Source organism: Rhinopithecus roxellana, chromosome 4 (assembly GCF_007565055.1).
Source record: "Rhinopithecus roxellana isolate Shanxi Qingling chromosome 4, ASM756505v1, whole genome shotgun sequence".
Lineage (NCBI taxonomy): Eukaryota > Metazoa > Chordata > Mammalia > Primates > Cercopithecidae > Rhinopithecus > Rhinopithecus roxellana.
Window position 1 is genome coordinate 126607280 of NC_044552.1, and position 23527 is coordinate 126630806.

Below are 23527 nucleotides of genomic sequence, written 5' to 3' on the forward strand. Positions count from 1 at the left end.
TGATGCTTAAATCCAGTGTGATGTCTCTGATGGAAAAAAAAAAAAAAGATGCTTATTATAGATGTAAATACCCATACACACAGAATCTCTACCCATCAGACTACTGGACTTCAAATTTTTTTCCAATGTAATTATAGAAAATGAGTACTTTTCAGTATTTTATCCAGTAGAGTTGCTGGAGTATTGGTTCCCAATGTATGGTGTCAACTTCCTGAGAGGATAGTTTTTGGGTGGTTATTGTTTACCTGAGTAATTCAGAAGGCATCTGAGTTGTACACAAAGCAGCCTGTGTTGGGAGTAGAGTGAGTCAGGCACAAGTCCTCTGCTTTATGCTGTGCTCTGACTCCCAGGAAGTTCCACTTGCCCTCTTTTTTAAAAAATTTTTAAAATTTTGTTTGTTTGTTTTTTGAGACGGAATCCCTCATTGTCACCAGGGCTGGAGTGCAATGGCGTGATCTCGGCTCCCTGCAACCTCTGCCTTCCGGTTTAAACGATTCTCCTGCCTAAGCCTCCCAAGTAGCTGCGATTACAGGCACCCCTCACCATGCCCAGCTAACTTTTTTGTGTTTTTAGTAGAGACAGCATTTCACTATGTTGGCCAGGCTGGTCTCGAACTCCTGACCTTGTGATCTGCGAGCCTCGGCCTCCCAAAGTGGGAGGATTACAGGCATGAGCCACCGCGCCTGGCCTCCGCCTGCCCTCTTTAAGGAGAAAGTCTGGGTCATCACTGTTACAAACAGGGCAGGGCATGGGATTTGGACAATCAGCATTTACTTAGGGTCCACCATGTGCTGAAATCTGAAGACGACACTGGGAGCTGTTTCAATGTTACTAGCAGGCAGAAAAGTCTTTTTCTGCAAGAACTCACAATATAAGCAGAGAACAGGGCAACCCCATATTAAAGGAATTATCTAAGGTATATGAATAAAAGAGCATTGATAGTGTTATTAATATGCATTATGAATGTCAAATTCAATAACATATTCACATGAAAACTATCAAGGCCTGGACTTGCTGAAGGCACTCTTTTCACCTTTGCTTCTGGTATGCAGGTAGGTATTACAGAATCTTCTCTTTATAGAGGTTAAGAAGATGCTGTAACGGAAAAAGGATTACAGGGTACAGCTAAGTTCCCATCTAAAGTTGGTGCCACAGCAAAGGAATCAATCAACAAAGTGAAGACACCAACCTGCAGAATGGGAAAAAAAAATACTCAAACACTACCCATCCGACAAGGGGCTAAAAACCAGCTCAAACAACTCTACAGGAAAAAGATCTAATAATATGATTTAAAAATGCTCAAAATATCTGATAGACATTTATCAGAAGACATACAAATGGCAAACGGGTATGTGAGAACTGCTCAACATCACTGATCATCAGAGAAATGCAAATTGAAACTACAAAGTAATATGACTTCACCCCAGTTAAAATGGCTTTTATCCCAAAACAGGCAATAACAAGTGCTGGTGAGGAGGTGAAGAAAAGGAAACCCTCATACGCTGTTGGTGGGAATGTAAATTAGTACAGCCACTATGGAGAACAGTTTGGAAGTTCCTCAAAAGAGCAAAAATAGGACTGCCATATGATCCAGCAATCCCACTGCTGAGTATATACCCCAAAGAATGGAAATCAGTCTATCGAAGAGGTATCTGCATGTCCATGTATATTGCAGCATGTTTCACAATATCCTAGATTAAGAAACAACGGAAGTGTCCATCAACAGACAAGTGGATAAAGAAATGCGGTACAGGTGCAGAATAGAATTCAGTCAAAGGAAAGAATGAGATCCTGTCATTTGCAACAATATGGATGGAACTGGAGGTCCTTATGGTAAGTGAAATAAACCAGGCACAGAAAGACAAATTTCATATGTCCCCACTTATTTGTGGGAGCTAAAATTGCAAACATTGAACTCATGGAGATGGAAAGCAGAAGAATGGTTACCAGAGGCTGCAAAGGGCAGTGGGAGGAAAGGGGGAATGTGGGGATGGTTAATGCATACAAAAAAGAGTTAGAGAGAATGTATAAGATCTAGTATTTGATAGCACAACAGAGGGACTATAGTAAATAATAATTTAATTGTACATTTGAAAATAACTAAAAGGGTACAATTGGATTGTTTGTAACACAAAGGATAAATGCTTGAGGTGATGGAAATCCCACTGACCTTGATGCGTTCATTATATATTCAATGCCTATATCAAAATATATCATGTACCCCATAAATACTATGGGTATATTGCTGTATTTCTATGTAATCACAGCAATTAAAGATAAAAATAAAAATAATAATAGAGTTGGTGCCAGTAAAAAGATGAGAGAATGAATTGTAAATGAAGGATTGGTTCTGGAGCCTCAGGACTCAGAGAGACACAGAGCTCCAATACTGCCTCCTGGCAGTTTCTGGAAAACATTCCACCCACTGTGCTGTGGCCATTATTTTAGAGCATGGGAATCCTTTTGTTTCCTAACAAAAAGTCATAATTTTTACATTTCTTTGTCATGATGTGAAAGGCACTGATGATTTCTTTCTCAGAACTCTGTGGCCCTTGTGAGTGAAACAGAGAAGACAGGCCATGCTTCAATATGAATGCAGCGGCATCCTTTGGAAACAGTCTCAAGACCTAACTGAAAACCAATGTTTCTAATTTAAGTATGAGACAGTAATTACTCATACAGCCAGAGAGGATTCCAAGTCCCTGCCTATTTGCAGCACTATCTACAAACAATCAACTCATCTTTCAAATCTGACCAAACTACAAATGGTATGAGAACTCCGTCGTTTAATAAGGATGTTCATTTTGGCACTCAGCAGCTTACGCATGGCTCGCAGATGGCATCTGTCTCGTTTTGCGTAATCCAATCATCCTGCACTACTGCGTCTCACACTTAGTCTCCAGGAGTAATTGAAAAGCTCACGGTGACAATTGTGTCTTCTTCCAGATGTCATCGCTATAAGGAGTGGGGCTTTCATCACCTCCTTGACGTAGGATGTGTACATGGCTCTCCAGGTCAGAGTTGCTCCAAGCAAGGTAAAGAGAAATTACTTCTTTGCATTGCCTTTCAGTGGCTGCCTAGCACTTGTGTAAATGAATATGTTCTATAAATGGCCTCTCTGTCAGTGGGCAACTTGTTTCACTTTTGGCTGGGTACCATACAGAAAACATTCTGCTGCACGGCTTGCATCTTGTGGTAATAGGGCAATATAAAGGCACCCATGCCCAAGAAAGGATTCTAAAACATGTAAATAGTGGCGTTTAGAAGGCACTATTTTATTCAGAGGTAAGCTCTCTGGTATTAACACCTGCACGTCTGCTATCGTTTTCTGAAATCATGACAGTTTGTTCTCAATCTTTTTTCTTTCTTTCTTTCTTTTTTTTTTTTTTTTTTTTTTGCAGGGAGTGGTTTTTATTTTTGTAACTTCTAAAGGGTGTGCAAAATTTTAAAGGCAAAGTATTGAAACATTTCAAGCTGTAGGTTTGTTAGTTTCTTTTTCCCCCCCTGAGGCTAGTGTTAATAGTTGTGTTTTACTTCAGTGTAAAAATACCCCTTAAAAAAAAAATCAAAGAATCTAAAACAAGGAAATATGCAAAGCCTCAAAGCAGCTGTGTAAATTCACACAGGCTTTAGGCCTATAACGAGCCAGGCTTCAGGGAATGATAGTGGAAATCAGATATTTACTTAAAAATTAAATTACAATTACGAATGAGTGCTACATTCATTTTAGTAAAATATCAGCACCGTGTGTATTTCCTCAAGCTTTTTCTTTACACTGCCGTCATGACCACATATGTCATCAGTGAGTAATGCTGAGCATGACAACAGCTAAGAAAAATTTTCAAGGTCAGTAAAAACATTATTTCAGGAAAAATATTTATTAAAAACATTTTTAAGGGGTTTTTAAATTTCATAATTTATGTATAGATTTGGGATTGAACTAGGAATAATAACTTCTGCTGAAGAGATAAAAATTAAAAGATAAAATCCTTTCTCTTAAGTAGCTTACACAAAGAATGGGGGTTCTATATTTAGTCGGGGCTTACACACACACACACACACACATTGCAGGGAAAATATCCAGATAGTTGCTGCAGTTCCTCACTATCTTAGAATTATCTGAGCTTCATGTGTAGAATTACAGCCTTAGAATATTAGAATAATAGTGAATATGTTTGAAATAGGTCGTTGATTATCTGGACTCTCATAATACATCCCTATAAGTTATGAGTTAACTCTTCTTTTAAGTGCTTGTTCACTGTCAGTATTATCAGCACAATAATTACCGATATGCTCATAAATTAATAGTAATAGCAAAAGTGACCATCTAGAGATAACTCGAATACTCAACAAACATTTATTGAGTGCATGCAATGTGCCAGGCATTGGGCTAATTAAATCCCCCCTATCTCTACACTTTAAATGAGAGAAAAGCTGACTCAAGGGAAAGAGTCATGGCCAAAGGCCATTTAACTAATTTGCTGTCTGGGAAAATAGCACAAGAACTGGGAAGAAAGCCCAAGTATGAGGACTGCTAAATTGTTCAGAATACAATGTATTCTACTCCTGTAGACGACAAGCTTCCTAACTATGTTAAACTAATGTAAACTTTCCTCTGTAAAACAAATGTTGTAAAAATCTCAGAAGCACAACACATGCCTGCATATCCTCAGGGCTGTTCACCCGAACTGGAGAATTTCATTCATTCAGGCAATTTCAGAGGGAACTACTTATCAGTAGGATGGATCCTTTGCTGTGATTCTACAGGTGAGAGAGTCATATCTCATGATTTCTCCAGGAATTGTCCAGAGAACTACAATGTAGGCTTTCCCATGGGGAGAAGTAAAAGAGAAAGTATATCTATTGAGCACATACAGTACTTAATGTTAAGAATTGTACACATGTTCGGAATACAAATCCCTTATGAAACTTTACCTGTAGATGAGTAGAGCGAAACTCAGAAAGTAAGCAGCCAATGTCACATACCTGCCAGTGATTCAGATCACTGGGGGAGAAACTCCAGCATATCTGACTTAGAGTCCACATACTTTATTAATAGACTACGGTTCCAGCCAGGTGCGGTGGCTCATGCTTGTAATCCCAGCGCTTTGGGAGGCCAACCTGGACAGATCACTTTAGGTCAGGAGTTCGATACCAGCCTGGTCAACATGGTGAAACCCCATCTCTACTAAAAATACAAAAATTACCTGGCTGTGGTGGTGCACACTTGTAGTCCCAGCTACTCAGGGAGGCTGAGGCAAGAGAATTCCTTGAAGCCAGGAGGCAGAGGTTACAGTGAGCTGAGATTGTGTCACTGTACTCCAACCTGGGTGACAAAGTAAGACTCTGTTTCAAAAAGAAAAAAAAGACTATGGTTCCTACTATAGTGGTCTTGTCTTCCATTATTTCTTTCCTTCCATCCATGATTATTATTCAAAATATATTTATGGAATACCTATGAAAGCCTGACCCATATTGTAGAGGCTGAAGAATTAAATGTGATCAAATTGGTATCTGTCTTTTAGAGACTGGAGAAAGAAATGTATACCTCCAAAAGTAGGTATGCTACAATACAAGCATAATCAGATCTATAAGACAAATATAATATTATGGAAGCAATAAAATAAAATAGAGATTGAGTCTGTCCTGCAGTGAGGGGTGGAGTGAGAAGATGGTATATGAGCCAGACCTAGTGAATATAGCTACTTGCTCTGTAAACAAGAGTGAAGCTATTGTAGGCAATGGGAACATTCTGCTTTGCAAAATCACACAAGGGCTTCCAGTTTCCATAGAATAAATGGAGAAGGCTATAGCAGAAGGACTAGGCCTAGTTTTCACAAAAGAATTCTCCTAAGTCTTCAAAGATCATATACTCCCAATGCTACTTAAATCTTTTTTGAGTATAGAAAAACAAGAAAAGCCACAAGGAAGTTTTATGAAACAAGAAATATATTGTCACCTAAACCATATGAGATAGTACAAAAAAATACTATAGATCAATCTCACTTATGAATACAGAAGTAAAAATCTAAACGTATTAGCAAACAGAATCCAAAAACTCATCATAAAAATAAAACATCATGACCAAGTGACATTATTCCAAAAACATAAGGATGGTTCAATATTAGGTAATCTACTAACATAATTTAGATGTTCATAAATCTAAGCAGAAAATCATACGATCATCTTCATTCATCTTCGTAGATGCTAAAACTGCCTTTGACAAAAATTGGCAATCATTCCTGAACCATTCCTGATAAAAACTATTCCTGAATAAAATAGAACTTTTTTCATCTGATCAGATATATAACTGAAATATATATATATAACCACACATGCACACACATGTTGCACTCCTAAAGCTGGTATATTACTTAATGGAGAATACTAGAGGCATTTACAGAAAGGCCAAGAACAAGGCAAGAATGTCCACTAACTCCACTACTATCTAAACATATGTTAGGGTTGGGCGCAGTAGCTCATGTCTATAATCCCAACACTTTGGGAGGCTGAGGCGGGTGGAGCACCTGAGGTCAGCAGTTCCAGACCAGCCTGGCCAACATGACAAAACCCCATCTCTACTAAACATACAAAAAATTAGCTGGGCGTGGTGGCATGTGCCTATAATCCCAGCTACTTGGGAGGCTAAGGCAGGAGAATTGCTTAAACCTGGGATATGGAGGTTGTGGTGAGCCAAGATCTCACCACTGCACTCCAGTCTGGGTGACAGAGTGAGACTCCACCTCAAAAAAAAAAAAAAAAAAAAAAAAAAATATATATATATATATATATATATATATATATATCATGTATGTTAGAGATACTATTCCATTCAATTAGATCAGAATAAATGAAAGAGCCATGAAATCCAAAACAATAATGAAAACACTAACACAATTTTAAAAATCAGTAAGGTAATAGACTATTAAAATACAAAAATCAGAAGCCTTTCTACAAATAAACAATAGCTAGTTAGATAATGTAACGGAAGAGGAAACTTCAGTTGTATTAGTAGCAAAAAGAATTTATTTAATCATAAGCTTAACAGGAAGTGTGTAAAATCTATATGAGAAAAAAATTAACATACTCCTGAAAAATACAAAAGTGGACTTGAATAAGTTTGGAAATTTTTCTTGTTTTTGAATGGTACTTGTAAACATAATAAAGCTATCATTTATTACCATCTTAATAAGTTTGGCATAATCTCAATAAAAATAACAAAGTTGTTTTTATGGAGCTAGTCAAGTAGATTTTGAAGTTTATATGAAAAAATAAAAATAGCTATGAGAACCCTAAAGAAAAGAAAAAGGAGAGGTGACTAGCCTTACTAGATATTTTTTAAGCAGTTTTATTGAGGAATAAATTAAAATCCAAAAAGTGCACTTATTTAATGTATACAAGTTTATACATTTGAACATTTGCAACACCTGTGAAACCATCACCATAATTAAGATAATAGACATATTTATCACCTCCACAGGTTTCCTTGTAAACGTTATAAAGTTTCCTTGTGCTCCTTTGATGGTTTCCTGTGTGTGCATGCATGTGTGGTAAGAACACTTAATGCAAGCTCTATCCTTTTAACAAATGCCTTGCCAGATATTAAAACATACTATAAAGTTTCTATAATTAAAACAGTGTGGTATTGATTCATGAGTAGATAGCTCAATGGAGGCGAATAGAAAGTTCACAAATAGACAAAAGTGTATATGAAAATGTAGTAATGAAAAAGACGATATCCCATTGGAATGTCATAAAGCAAGGAAGTATAAAAATGATGGCGATATGTAAAAAGAACACAGGTGGTATCTGGTAGGTGCTCAAATTGGTCAAACTTGGGATAATTTGAGCATCAACAGAAATCATGATGTTAATTAATTATGGCACACAGAAAACAAAAAAGAACATAATAAAAAATAAATGAATAAATAATAAATACATAAATTAATAGGTAAGTTCAAGGGTAAGAAAGGAAATATCTTCACGGAAGAATATCTACTGAAATGCAGAAGAAAAAATAAAATAATAAAACCATCAGTTTACAATACCAATGTAAATAATTGATTCAGACGAAATATGTTGATGAATGGCTGAAAAGTTTTGGGGGAACCAGATATTTATATAGTCTCAAGTGTCACCCCACAGATTACTTATTAATTACAAATGATGAACAGTGCAGTGAAAATAGATCTAGTAGATATCACCTTTACCAAGTGATCAAACTGACCATCAGTAATAATGAAAGTCGTATTTTGCATCTTCTCATAAGATACAATGGGAAATGCACAATATTACCTTTGTAGAGTTCTTCCCCAAAGAATCTGGTCATGAGGAAACCATCAGACAAATTCAGAGTAGGTTACTAAAGAGACATGGCAACCAAATGTAACATGTGAAAATATGATTGATTCCAGAATTCTCAGATTTTGAGAACAATAGAGGAAATCTGAATATAAATTCCTTATCAATAGCATTTTATATCTATGTAGGATTTATTGTGTGTAGTAATAGTTTTGAATTATAGGAGAATGTCCTTTTTCCTGCCTGTGAGAATTTGGGAAAAATACTAAGTTCTTTGGAAATTTTGTCTTCACTTTCCATCATTGAGAAATAAATGTATTATAATGTCACATTAGCTTGACACTATACCCCACCATCTTTAGCAAGGCTGTCTAGAACAATATGCATTTCATCCACCAGAATAAGTAATTCATTTTTTAAAAAAGAAAAATATCTTCACTAACTTGATAGAACAATAGTGTCTATGAAGTTTGGGTGTGTGTTTCTTTATTGTTAGTGAAGTAAAATATTACATTTGCTCATTTTAATTGGAAATTTGTCTCTTGCCCATTTTGCTCAGGAACCCAGACCTGTGGCCGTCCCATGTGGAAATCCTGACTGAGGGGAAACTCTAGGACAGGTCTAGGTTTCTGTTTGTTTCCTAGACCAGTTCCTATATCCTCAGTAGTTATTTCCATTGTAATCACCTGAGAGGTTTGTTAAAATGCAGTTACCAGCGTTAAGAATAATAACCTTTGTGAACCACTTAAAGGGCATGTATGTGGGCAGATGTTGAATATGAAGAGTCTGGACCATTGTGATTGTTCCTAGGAGCCTAGATCTTCATGAAACCTAGCTTATCTCTTTTCTGTGAGGTAGCTTTGCAATTACTTTTAGCAATTATGGATGCTTCTTGATTCACAATGGGATTATGTCCCAATAAACCTGTTGTAAAGTTGGAACATTGTTAAACTGAACCATTGTAAGTCAGACACCAGCTGTAATCAGAACCACAAAGCTTTTTGTTCTGACCAGGATTCAATAAATTTTATATACAATTGTATATACAATTGTGACTCTTTAAGTGACTAGCTTTGTGAAAATCACTTAATTTCTCTGGGCCTCTGTTTTTTCATCTATAAAGAGGTGACTATAATCCTAACTCACATGTTTATTCAGATGAGTGAGCTCATCTAGACAAGCACACAGTAAAGAGTCATATAAATGTTAGGTATACTTGCTTGCTCTAATTATTTTCTGTGTGATTATTTTGTCTCTTCTTACCTCTTCCTTTTTATCCCCAGGAAGTCTGAAACAGTTTTGGGCAGAATGTCAACACCTGATAATTATCTCCTGAATGGTGACTCTCTCACTGTACAGTAAAGATTGCTTTTATCTGGGGTACTGTTCAGTGTGGCCTGGACTCTGACCAATCATAACTGATTCTACTTAAATAATCAGAATGTCTGTAGAGCCGTCCTTCTATTAATTCTAAAACTGTAACAATTCATCCAACAACTTATATTCTTTGAATACCTACTGTGTGCCAGGAACCACACCAGACACTACACATATATTAGTGAGCCAAATGGACACATCTCTTCCTCCCAGTCCCTTCTTAAATAAAATGAGGTAAGTAGCATAGAAAAAGTAGACCCTGTATCTTTTAGCAATTACTTGCAGAACCATAAAATAATATCTAGAAGACATCCCACTAGGGTGTTATTAAATGCAACAACAAGAAAAACTCGAGAGCTAAATGAAGAGAGGTGGCTCTCAGCTCCAGGAGAGTGGAATGAATGTGAGCTTTTCCTTTTTGAATTATGCCCCATCGAGCCAGTGTAGAAATCGGCAAGTCAGTTAAGTGAGTTACACTGCTGAAGTACTCAGCTCCACTTAAGCTCTGAATCCTTAGGGATGCCACCTGCACATACTCATATTCTATCCAGGTTCCAGCCTAGCCCTAGCAAAGATAGTGCTCATGGTTTTGGGAGATTCTAAATGTGCAAATCAATAGCACTTTCCTCTATCCTTTTTTACATATGTCTAGCCTTTTCTTAATTTCAACTTATTAAAACTGCTTTAGTTTTTAGGGCAGTAGAAGGAAGGCTGGTATCAAAATATTTTGATCGAAAAAGATGACAAAGATGTAAAGACCAGTTGTAGCAGACCATTTTCTGAAAGCAACTTGTAAAAACATTCTTTACATCATAAACGTGCACATTTTGCAGACTGGTGCACATTTATTTCACTTTCAGAATAGGATTGTAAAACAAAAAAAAGGTGGAAGCTTTTTAATAAAGAAGTTGCATTTATAATGATCTGTGTTTGAATATTATAAATCTTCAGACTAATGAGAGCTTTTTTGGGAGAAAAGAGAGTGTTAGGGAGCATACAGCAGAGAATAAGAAGTCAGGGGAACTTCTTGGAGGAAGTGAGGTATCAGTTTAGACCTGAAAAGATGAGTGGGAGTTAGTTTTCCAAAGAAAGGAGTCATTAATTCTAGATAGGGGGAGCAGCATTGAACTTTTCCAGATATAGGAAGTACTTAAGAATGGCTGGAGCACCAAAGAGGAGAGTGAACACAAAGGAAATAACAGGACCCACGAGTGACCTTCTTATATGCACAAGATAATTGTGAAATGTTCTTGTGTTTTCCTTTTCTACCAGTTCCTCCATTGGAGGTTATGTTGTGCCGGAGAATTAGATTTGGTGTATGGGAAAGCAATGAAGAGGAACATTCAATGCTGTGGGTGCTCGTTTGTTTTTTCAACTTCCAAAATGAGCTCCATCAATAGACTGGAAAGAGAATTCCAGAGGGAGCTTGAATAGGCTCTGCAGGGATCTGCCTGAGGAGCACCAGATCTTGAGGCAGATGGTGAGGAGGTGGCTGGAGGAGAGGCTGAGACTGGATTGCAAGTTGTGGGGCTTGTATGGAGAAGAGCTGGAGAAGGCAGGAGAAGGCTACCTAGAACGGTTTGTGGCTGGCGACAGGGCGCTAAAAGGAAGGTGAGGTACTGTTTGCAGACAAACCCCTCGTAGAGCCCTGTTAACCTGCTGTTACTGGGGGAAGGTGTGTTTCTCCTTGCCAGTAGGCATAGCTACCTGCCTCTTCATTGCCCTTGTATAGTCCAGCGGAACAACACGCCCTCTGGTCCCTGGGACTTTGCTGAGTCCATGGACTTGCTCAGTGATCCTTTTCTCTTCATGCCAGCCCCATCTCAATGGGCCAGAGTACTTGTAAACCCCCTGAAACCGTATGTCCTTGACCCCAGAGGAACAAACAAGGCGAAGTGCCAGCTTCTGTGCTCCAATGATAAAGATGGATTATACTTCCTGTCTTGCAGTGTTGTTGTGCGGATTAAAGGAGATAAGGTTTGCAAAGTGGCTAGCTTAGTGTCTCGCACATACAGGTATTAAGCAAAGGTTACCCCTTACCTTTTGAGGGATGTTCCTCAAAATTCTATTAATCAAAGCATGCTTTAAAAGTTTGTGAAGATGCTCACTGGTTGAATAAATTTATTGAAAAAAATCATATTTTTACCAAAAAAGTAATATATGCAAATTTAAATAAAATGGTATAATATATCCCATTTATCCCTCACCTAGCTTCAAAATTGTCAACTCCTATTCAATCTTGTTTCATCTTCATTTCCAGCTATTCTCTTATCTTTTTATTTGGAAACTAACCCAGACATCATATTATTTCAACTGCAAACATGTCCTTATGCACCTTCAAAGACAACAACTTAGAAAAAAACACCATACCATTATCTTACCTTAAAAATGTAACAATAATTTTTAACATTATTAAATATCCAGTCAAGTTTAAATAGCCAAATGTCTCATAAATGTCGTAATTTTTAAAAGTTTATTTGATTCAGGATCCAAATATATTTAAAAACATAATAAAAAGTTTGGCAGTAGCCAAATATCTAGACAGCTACAAATTCTGAGTCGCCCATACTGGCTTTTCCTAGAGTGCAGCAATAATACTGTATCATAATAAAATAATGCTCCCTCATTTGAACCACATTATTAAGTGCTTTTACTTTGTTAATTCAATACAATTATTTTCCTAATCTCAACTTGACCACTAAATAAAGGTGTGTCCTTGGGCTATTCACTCAACTTGTCTGAGTCACAGTTTTCATACTTTTAAAAACAGAGTGTTGAACTAAAATTGATTATTCATGCCAGGTGCAGTGACTCATACCTGCAATCCCAGCACTTTGGGAGGCTAAGACAGGCAGATCACTTGAATTCAGCAGTTTGAGACCACCCTGGCCAACATGGTAAAACCCCGTCTCTACTAAAAATACAAAAAATTTGCTGGGAGTGGTGGCGGACGCCTGTAATCCCAGCTACTCCGTAGGCTGAGGCAGGAGAATTGCTTGAGCCTGGGAGGTGGAGGTTGCAGTGAGCCAAGATCATGCCACGGCACTCCAGCCTAGGCGACAAAGCAAGACTCCTCTAAATAAAGAAATAAAGATTATTCAGCATGCTTTCATTGTGAACTTCTGGGTGGGGGCAGGACAGCACAGGGTTGAGAGGAAACATCCAGCAGATCTGGCCTGGAGCCCTGCCACATGTAGGCCACATGAGCTGGGATTAGTTCCTTAATCTCTCTTTGTCTCGGTTTCCAAGTCTGTGAAATGCAAATGAAAGCCAACCAAACCCAGAAAGTTTTTCCTGTATGCATATAGTGGTGCGGTACAGGGAAGGGTGAATTCAATGAGAAAATACAGTACAGTGATTGTCACATAGGAATCTTCAATAAATAGTCAATATAGTTAGGCTATCAACTGGGGCAGGGGATGAGGAGATGAGGCTGGAGGACAGGCAGAGGTGAGAAATGTCTTGTCCACTGTCCACACATGGAAATTTAGTACTTGAAATGTGGCTAGTCTGAATTGAGATGTCTTGCAAATAAATTACCTTTTGTACTTCTAAGATGTAGTAGGAACAAACAACATAAAATATCTCATTTTTAATGATTCATTTATGTCAAAATCGTAATATCTTGGATATATCGTGTTAAATAAATATTATTAAAATTAATTTTACCCTATCAAAATTTTTATAAATGTGGCTATTAAAAAATTTAAAATTACATATGTGGCTTGCATTGTATTTCTGCTGAACAGCACCAGGCTAGATTATGGATTACCATTCCAGCCATTTAGAACTGATAGGGCTCCCCTTATTGTCCAACCAATCAATAAAATTGGGTTGGAAAACTGGGAGATAGAGTCAACAGTTTCCTCTCCCTTAACCCCCACAAGTTATCCATTCTGTTTCCTTAATAGTTCACATACCTGTCCTCTTCTCCATTTCCATTGCAAACCCATTTAAATGCTTCCCGGACCTAATGGCCCCTCTCTAGTCTATACTACTCCTTAAATCTTTCAGTCTCCCCAGGGCCTTCAGGGATATGCAAAATTCCTCATTAAGGTGTAAACTTCCCTTCACCTCTGACTTCAGCTCTTTAAACCTCGCCTACCAAAACTCCTCTGCATCAAGTTTGGCTTCACCCAGGTCTTTGCAAGTGCTTCGTGTGCCTATGGACACCCCTGCCACTGCTCCAGCTCATCATAGGTATAATAAGGGTTGAGTCAGAGCAGCACTTGAGTCTCAGCTCCACAATTTACTGTTAAATGTTCAGAAAGTTACAAGACCTCTCTGAGCCTCATTTTTCTTCTCTCTAAAAAAGGATTCTACCACTCAGAAGTTTTATAAGGATTAAATGAGGTAATGCAGATGTGATACCATAACTCAAGAAAACCTACAATAAATGTTGTCAAAGATTTTCTGGGGAATGTTCATGCCGCCTTCGCACACGTGCATGGAAGCACACAAACACACACACATAACCTACCCATTCTCTGCTGTTGTCTTGCTGGGCTTACATAGCACTCCATACCCTCCTCAATTATACCTCTTCTCTTTGTATTGTAGCCATTTCTTCACTCATTCTTGCCTCTAGATCAGTAGTTCTCAAAGTGTGGTAATAGGTACAGCTGATCCAGCATCAGCTGGGAACTTGTTATGAACACAAATTCCTGGAACCCATCCCAGAATTACCAAATCAGAAACTCTGGGACTTGGGCCCGGTAATCTGTGTTTTAACAGGACCTTAATGTAAGTCTGATGTTTGTACATTTGAGAACAACAGCTCAACTGCATCTCTATGGCTTGGACCACATCCAATTTACCTTGCATTGCCACCCCGCCCAGTAACTATTTGTCAAATGAAAAAGATGGAGGAATAAATCCCGATAATGATGTGAGGCCATAAAAGGATATAAAGCAGAGGAAGTCATGGTCTGATTGTTTTTTAGAAAATACTTACGTTCCATAGACTCTGTAGGGTGTAGATTCAAGGAAGAACATACTAAAAGCAAATGAATTTGCTTATGAGAAAAGTATTATTTGAAAATCTAGACTTATAATTCAGGTAGAAAAATTAATTGTTTACAAAAATTATGCCTTACTTTTCCAAATATTTCTTACAAATCATTTTAAAATATATTATTTTGATATTATATTTATATTTAATGTTTTATAAATTTGTCAGGAAAAGTGTATCTCTAGGTAAAGTTTGTCAACAAATATATTGTCTCACAAATTATAATTTAATTAAAAAATTGTTCCAAATGTCTTATACAGATTTAGTATTTGTAGGTTTTCTGGGTATGTAGTACAATCCTCATGTTTGGATTATACAAGGGAAATTTTAGAGTAAGTGAATGTATTAAAACATTAAAATGTTATTTAAATTTTAATATTAACAGAGATAAGAATAGTTTCATGGTTGAAAATACATGTTAGTATAGAGACTATATATTATTCATCTTATTTTGGATTGAAATGAAATAAAGCAATCATCTAGAAAGATCTAAAGGCTATTAATGCTCAAATTAAAAGAAAAACAATTGATATATCAATACATGGTAGGAAGAATAAAGCAAACCCAAAGACACATGACTCTTAAAAAAATTATAGTGCTGAAGAAGCTCCCAGCTGCTCCGTTTTACATATCCATCTCCCAGCAGCAAATTCTTATTCCAGCAGTTGGGGAAGAATTGAGCCAGTTGATGCATGGGCCTCAACTCAGGCAATACCTCCACACTTTCTTTTGACCTTCAAAGACTCTTTGCTACAAAATGAGGGCTTTTAGCTATTTCCGTATTGATTCCTTCCAAGTGGAAGATGTAGTTTCCTGCCCAACTCCTTCTTCCCTGCTAATAGAATTCCAATTTTTCTTTTATTGAGGCAGTAGGTGCCTGTCCCCGGAAGCGCAGTCATGATGTCATAAAGCTGCCAGAGTAAACCCTTTTACTCTACCTGTGATTGTTCAGTAAGTACACATGTGGCCCTGTGGCGGACAATGAGACATAATGGGAAGGCTGTTTGCAGCTTCTAGGAAGGATTTTTATTCTCTGATAAAAGAAAGACGGAGGAATAAATCCCGATAATGATGTGAGGCCATAAAAGGATATAAAGCAGAGGAAGTCATGGTCTGATTGTTTTTTAGAAAATACTTACGTTCCATAGACTCTGTAGGGTGTAGATGGGAAGAAGGTCTCTTTTGCACACATTCCTTTTAAAAAATCACGTTGTGTCAGCTATCATGGAACCACAGGCTATGCAGGTCTTAGGGAGAGAATGAGGAGCATGGATAGGAGGGGACCAAGGGTTGAGGAAGGAGAGACTGAAGGTCATAAGGGAAGAGAGATTAAGAGACTAGGAATGTGAAGGCCAGGCGCAGGGTGGCTCATGCCTGTAATCCCAGCACTTTGGGAGGCCGAGGCAGGCGAGTTTGAGACTAGCCTGGCCAACATGGAGAAACCCCGACTCTACTAAAAGTACAAAATTAACTGGGCTTGGTGGTGCATGCCTGTAATCCCAGCTACTAGGGAGGCTGAGGCAGGAGAATTGCTTGAACCTGGGAGACTGAGGTTGCGGTGAGCCGTGATAATGCCATTGCACTCCAGCCTGGGCAACAAGAGCGAAACTCTCTCTCAAAAAAAAAAAAAAAAAAAAAAACAGAGACAAGGAATGTGAGATCCTGAGGGTGAACTGGGGATGAGAATCAGGGAAGAGAGGTGAGACTTGGTGAGCAGGGCTGGGGGTGGACACAGGCAAAGAGTAGGGGGTGTTGAGGATGGTATGGGAGCAAGGGATGGGGGAAGACTCTGAAGGTCCCAGAACCCTGGAGTCCTGTTTTCGCATGGCCCTCTCAGGCTTCACATCCTACCCATTTAAAAAGAGTTGGAAGAAGTAGGTTCTTGGTAGATCTGTAAATCTGGTCCATTCAGCCACTTGGTTGTGGTCTACTCTCTGCTAACTAGCTTCTCCTCTTGCCTCTAGCTGTGGGCTCCTTCTGTACCTAGGCAAGTGAAAATATGTGGTCAGTTTGGTGAATTGGTCATTCAAGTAAAATTAATAATAATCCTAAAGTGTTGGAGTGTGGATTAAGCAAAAATGGCTTTAAGATTCTAAAATAAAAGAATAAACTGAGTAAATTGAGCATTTCTCATGTGAAATGCTGCAACCTTTATTATAGTCATAAGGATGTCTTTGAAAAGGTTAATAGCGAAGTTTGGCACATTTTTGATTGTTTGTTGGCTTTTTAAGTATTTCTTCATGTGAATTGCCTATTTATATACTTTGTCCATTTTTCTATTGGTTCGTCTTTTTCTAACATTTGTGTGAGTTTATATATTATAGATATCAATCCTTTTCCTGTGATATATATTGCAAATATTTTCTCCCAACCTATTCCGTGGCATTTAAGCCTTTAATCCCCTTGAAATTTATTGTGGTGTCTGGTACAAGACTGGAATCTAATGGGATTTTTCTGTTTAAAAGTTAGACTATTTTCACAGGACCATTTGTCAAATAATCTTTCTGATTCTCATTAATCTGCAGTGCTTCTTTCTTAGGTCTCAGATGTGGAAGAGTCCATTTCAGGACCATCTATTGTGTTTTACCAAATTGCTCTGTAAATTCTTGTATAGAGGTTTAAGTATTGTGTTATTTATGTGGGGTTTTTAAAAATATTGTTTGGAATTTACCTGTTCTCATCTTTCTATAGGTTGATGCAAAAGTAACTGTGGTTCTTGCCATTATTATTATGATTGGTAAGATTATATTATTATCACAGCTGAGGTTTAGAGTCATTTTGTCAAGTTAAAATACAAATATTGGCATTTAGGAAGTTTGTTCCAGTGAATGGAGCGTAAGTGATATGGATTTGTATATTGCATTAATTCTTGGTGCAAATGTGTAAGATGGTAACTTCTTCAGCTAGCAACATTTTTTAAATATGTAGTGTTTTATAAATTTGTCAGGAAAAGTCAGTGTATCTCTATATAAAAGTTGTCAACAAATATATTGTCTCGCAAATTATAATTTAATTAAAAAATAGTTCCAAATGTCTTACACAGATTTAGTATTTATAGGTTTTCTGGGTATGTAGTACAATCCTCATGTTTTTGGATTACACAGGGAAAATTTTATAGTAAGTGAATGCACTAAAAAATTAAAATGTTATTTGAATTTTAATATTAACAGAAATAAGAAAAGTTTAATGGTTGAAAATACATACTAATATAGAGACTATATATTATTCATCTTATTTTGGATCGAAATGAAAGCAATCATCTAGAAATATCTAGAGGCTATTATTGTTCAAATGAAAAGAAAAACTAACTGATTTCAATACATGGTAGGAAGGATAAACCAAACCCAAGACACATGACACTTAAGAAAATTATACCGCCGAAGAAGCTCCAAGATGGACACTTTGAAGTCCTTCCCATCCCATGGGTCCTTAAGCAATACAAGGCTAGTCAACACTATCTAGTAATCATTCATCATCTTTTGCCAAACTAGTTACCAAAGACCATGTGAAAAATCCCAGGCTCTTGGACCTCACACCTGTTTTCTCCACAGGTTGTTTTGCAGAAGCTTCTTCTATGTGTCATCCTGTTCTACACTGTGTACTACGTGTCCCTGAGCATGGGCTGCGTGTTGTTTGAGTAAGTAGCACATTGTCTTCAAACATAATTAAAAAGCTAACATTGAATAGGAAAGACTTTTATAGTTAACGTTTCACATGTCTTTATGGATTAGAGGATGTGGATTTTTGTTTAAGACATAGTTTCTTATTTTTGTTTATTTTTTATTTTTTGGTAGAGATAAGGTCTCACTATGTTGCCTAGGTCTTGAACCCCTGGCCTCAAATGATCCTCCTGCCTTGGTCTCCCAAAGTGCTAGGATTACAGGCATGAGCCACTGCATCCAGCCTACTTTCATTATTTAAGTAAAAATAGGCAAATGTTCTATCTCTGAAAATGATAAAAGTAACAATCATGAAATGAAGTGGATAGAATCAGTTAGGACTGTTTCTCTTACCTCTTTGGAGGATGTTCATGGAAAGAAAGTGAACCCATTACTCCCTGGTCTGGTATTGAATCAGATAAGGCTTGAACAAGAAAGACGCTTAAAGATCATCCACATCCAATTTAAATAATTTCTGTTAGGTTGGAAATAGCTTTTGGGAGGCAAGAGACCCAAGTTCTTACTAACTTTCTGAATCATCTTGACCAAACCACAGTGTATCTCCTATTTCAGTGCCTTCGTTTGTCAAATGGAATAATCCAAAAAAGAGTTATTATGAGTACAAAATGGGATAATACATGTATTTTAATAGTATTGTTTTTATGTAAGTGTAAAACATTATTTTTTCAGGTAATTTTTTTCTTGCTATGGTTGAATTTTGTCTCTACAGATTTTGGCTGCCAATATATTGGTTGCCTTGAGATTCATTATGTGCATTTACAAATGATTTCTTAGAAATTGAGTGCTTACACAATTTAATTTTATTGTGCAAGCAAGGAATTCTCTTTCAATATGCAAATTAATACCAATATGCAACTATCAAAAAATAATGGTACCAGTGTTTGCAATGTAAAGAATGTTATTCAGCATGCTTGCAGGCAAGCCCATGGAGGAAGTATCTGGCGCTCACATGCAGCCTCAACCTTTTTGCTGGGACGGGAGATGGTGAGGCTATGCCTGGGGCAAGGAGAAGGCAAGACTGTAGGATTCTCTGAGCATTCAAGGATTTGTAGTTAACATGAGTCAGAGGTGAGGAATTTGAAGTAATTAGATCTTAAAGCTTCAGGAGGCAGCAAACTGGTTGGCCAGCTGCACAGAGCTACAAACTTGGGTATAGTATAAAGTCCAGTTGTATGCTTTATAGACTCAAATTTTAGAACAGGAAGGGAACTCAGAGATTAATCTCTTCAATTTACAGATAGGAAATTGGAGCCCAGAAAGATTAGGTGACTTGCCCAAGTTCATGGTTATAGCACCACCAGGATTAGAACCTGTATCTTGTTGTTTTTCAAGCCTCCACTGTCTCCATGGTATTACGTTCTCCTTCCATGTTTGATGGCAGGAAATACTAAGATTCTAGCTGAGACATCAAATAAAATTAAGTCCACTTGGTGGACAAAGTGGAACTTAATTGGACAAAGAAGACAATGTGGACAAAATGTTATTTGGCTGTCATCCAAGTCAGCCAGTTTTTAAAAACTCTTTCTTTTTAGCTCACTTCATTTTTTTCTGCTTAGCAAGTTTTTTTATATAAATGGTATCATATAATAGGTGTCATTTTATAACTTTTTTCAACATTACATTTCAAAAATATATCCATGATGAGATGTATTTAGCATTTAATTAATTTATTCTAACTGCTACAGTAGCTCACTTAATGTTAAAAAAATATGTTATAGCACCATTTGGGTGAACCTATTTTACATCTGTAGAACTACTGGTTTGGCCCTAAAGTGAGCTTACATTTTGTAGCTAGACATTGCCTTGTCCCTTGTTACCTTTTTTCCCTCTCACCTAATGATTGATCTGAAATTTTGCTGTAACTGTTACCACAACTTGTAATTCTAGCAAGAAGAGGGAGACGTTTGAGTCAGAAAAAAGTTCTATAGAGATTATTACCTTCACTGGTGATTTCTTCCAGTTTTGAAATGTGCCATAATGTGGGTAAATCGAATAACTTATCCTTGTATGAGAATAGTAATATGCGTCGCTTTGATGTGCAGTCATGAACTGCTTCATCCAGAGTAAACTGTTTTCATTTATAACATCTTTAGGGTGCATGAGTTGGATGTCCTGGCACCATTTGATTTCAAAACAAATCCCTCATGGCTCAACATAAACTATAAAGGTAATTGTTTTAATTTAAAATTCTTATCAATTAGTGAACAAAATGCCACTAAAAATAAATTTTTTAATAAAAAAATTTTAAATATCACGCCTATCTCACAGTCATCTATGTATTTTATCTGACTTCAAAAATTAATTAGGAAAAGTGCTATCAAAAATTTTAAAGTTGTAATTCCTTGGAGATGGAATAAGATGGGATAAGTGGAGAAAAGGAATGAGAATTCTTACATAAATTTTCTTTTCATTGTATTGGGGGTGAATTTTTATTCATTATTTTTAAAGAAAAGGAAGAATAATAACAACGTGTTGATGTAGAAAAATATTTGTGAGATATAAAATAGAAAATTAAATACGGCAAAAGAGTTCATATAATACAATTTCATTTTTGTAGCATAAAGTAAAATACATGGTGTCAGTGATAAGAAGTCTGGAGAATTATGCAACAAATTGCTATCTCCCATCTGGGATGACAGAGAACTTTCGTTTTCTACTTTGTACATTTCTGCTTGGTTTTATTTTTCTTCCCAAAATAGTATAGAACTTGTTGCAGAAGAAAAATAATAAGAAAGAATACACTAAGGCAAAATTTATCTTTTAAATTTGGCATTTTTGTTGAATAGTTATTAATTAATATCTAATATGTTCATTACCCTTATGTATATTAATAATCACACCTATGTACCTTGAATATATGTAAAATATTCTTGTTTCAGGGCTCTTCATGATGAGTTTCCTCCATCTTTAGAAAAGTAAAATTTTAATATGTTCTATCATAAAATAAAACATTAATTAATGAAAGTTTAGAAAATATCTACAAACAGAAAAGAGAAAAGTAAAATAAATCATGTACTTACATTCTATATACAGTAATTACTCTTAGTATTTTGTTAAGTTTTTCCCTATTCTTGTTTTTTAATGTTACTGTCAATTCCTTAAATCATACAATTTACTAGAAAACCATTGGAGAATCTTTTTGGGGTACAAATATGCAAATATAGAAAAATTGCTGGAGGCCAGTGATATGGGATTTCTAGTATAATTTGTATAGGAAACTTGTTCAGTTAGAGTTACTGAATTGAAATAAAAAGCTTTAGAACAGCCTCCTCAAATGAGTATCCTTTTTTGGTGCCATTATTGATTCAATTTTGGATAGCAAAGTATATGTGAGAACGAGATACTTTGATTCTGAGATACAAGAGGTCTAACACTTTATCTTAACTTTCTTTCAGGCACTTCCCTAGCTTTTACCAACACTATCCACAAATGATTAAAAAAGTATAGTCCCAGTAAAGAGTCAGGTATGGGCCATGTGTGTGTTTTGGGTAGAGGGAGAGATTGAACACTCAACTGTCATTATTTAATTCTAGTCTTTGGGTCAGTCAATAAAGAAAGGGCAATATCACAGGCTTATTGGAGAAGGCTGTGTTTTTTCATAGGGGAGACCAGTGATGATCTTTTACATAGCAGGGATTAGTGAAGATCCCCAAAATGCCTGGCAGAGTTTACAGTCGTCCTTTCCTCTCGTGGAACACAAACATTTGTACAAAGATATCAATAAACCCTCAGCCTATTAAATCTTTAATTTTGGGCTTGGGGAGATAAATGTCATAACTCTTCAAAGTTGTTGCTCTGAGAATCTATACTTGTCTAATCTCAGAGATATTAATAAAATATAAGAGTAATCTCAGAGACTTTGGCATGTATTTATTATGGTCAGGTTTGTGTAGGTTTCAATAATTTTGTCACCCAAGAGATCAGTTTGAGCAAGGACACTGGAAGGTATGAGTCCAGTTAAAAACACTCCAATTACTAGTATCTTTCCTCTGCATCGCAGAGAATAGTTTGCAAATTTCTTTCATTTTACATTAAAATCCTCCCAACAACTTTTTAAGATAAATAATATTCCATATTCCAATTTATGGAGAAGAAAACAGACTTATCTAAAAGTTAAAATCCTGCTCAACATCTTATAACTCTTTATTATTATTATATTTTAAGTTCTAGGGTACATGTGCACAATATGCAGGTTTGTTAAATAGGTATACATGTGCCATGTTGGTTTGCTGCACTCATCAACTTGTCATTTACATTAGATATTTCTCCTAATGATATTCACTCCCAGCCTCCCACCCCCCGACAGGCCCCAGTGTGATGTTCCTCGCCCTGTGTCCATGTGTTCTCATTGTTCAACCCCCACCTATGAGTGAGAACATGCAATGTTTGGTTTTCTGTTCTTGTGATAGTTTGCTTAGAATGATGGTTTCCAGCTTCATCCATGTCCCTGTAAAGAACATGAACTCATCCTTTTTAAGGATGCATAGTATTCCATGGTGTATATGTGCCATATTTTCTTAATCCAGTCTATCATTGATGGACATTTGGGTTGGTTCCAAGTCTTTGCTATGTGAATAGTGCCTCAATAAACATATACGTGCATGTGTCTTTATCATAGAAAGATTTATAATCCTTTGGGTATATGCCCAGTAATGGAATTGCTGGGTCAAATGGTATTTCTAGTTCTAGATCCTTGAGGGATTGCCACAGTCTTCCACAATGGTGGAACTAACTTGCACTCCCACCAACAATATGTAAAAGTGTTCCTATTTCTCCACATCCTCTGCAGAATCTGTTGTTTCCTGACTTTTTAATGATCGCCATTCTAATTGGCATGAGATGGTATCTCATTGTGATTTTGATTTGCATTTCTCTGATGACCAGTGATGATAACCATTTTTTCATATGTCTGTTGGCTCCATAAATGTCTTCTTTTGAGAAGTGTCTGTTCATATACTTTGCCCGCTTTTTGATGGGTTTGTTTTTTTCTTGTAAATTTGTTTAAGTTCTTTGTAGATTCTGAATATTAGCCCTTTGTCAGATGGATAGATTGCAAAAATTTTCTCCCATTCTGTAGGTTGCCTGTACACTCTGATGATAGTTTCTTTTGCTGTGCAGAAGCTCTTTAGTTTAATTAGATCCCATTTGTCTATTTTGG

At 36.7% G+C, this 23527-nt stretch overlaps 1 protein-coding gene across 4 annotated transcripts in view; it reads left to right on the forward strand.

Moving 5' to 3' along the window:
* Window positions 1–2846: 2846 nt before the first annotated feature.
* Window positions 2847–23527, forward strand: part of TMEM244 (transmembrane protein 244) — a 49443-nt gene continuing 28762 nt past the window's right edge. For all 4 annotated transcript variants that reach the window (XM_030928931.1, XM_030928929.1, XM_030928928.1 and 1 more), the window contains exons 1-3: window positions 2847–3035; window positions 18241–18326; window positions 20463–20536. In XM_030928931.1, coding sequence (XP_030784791.1) covers window positions 3003–3035; window positions 18241–18326; window positions 20463–20536 — 193 coding nt within the window. In that variant the 5' untranslated portion in view covers window positions 2847–3002. The remainder of the gene's footprint in view (window positions 3036–18240; window positions 18327–20462; window positions 20537–23527) is intronic.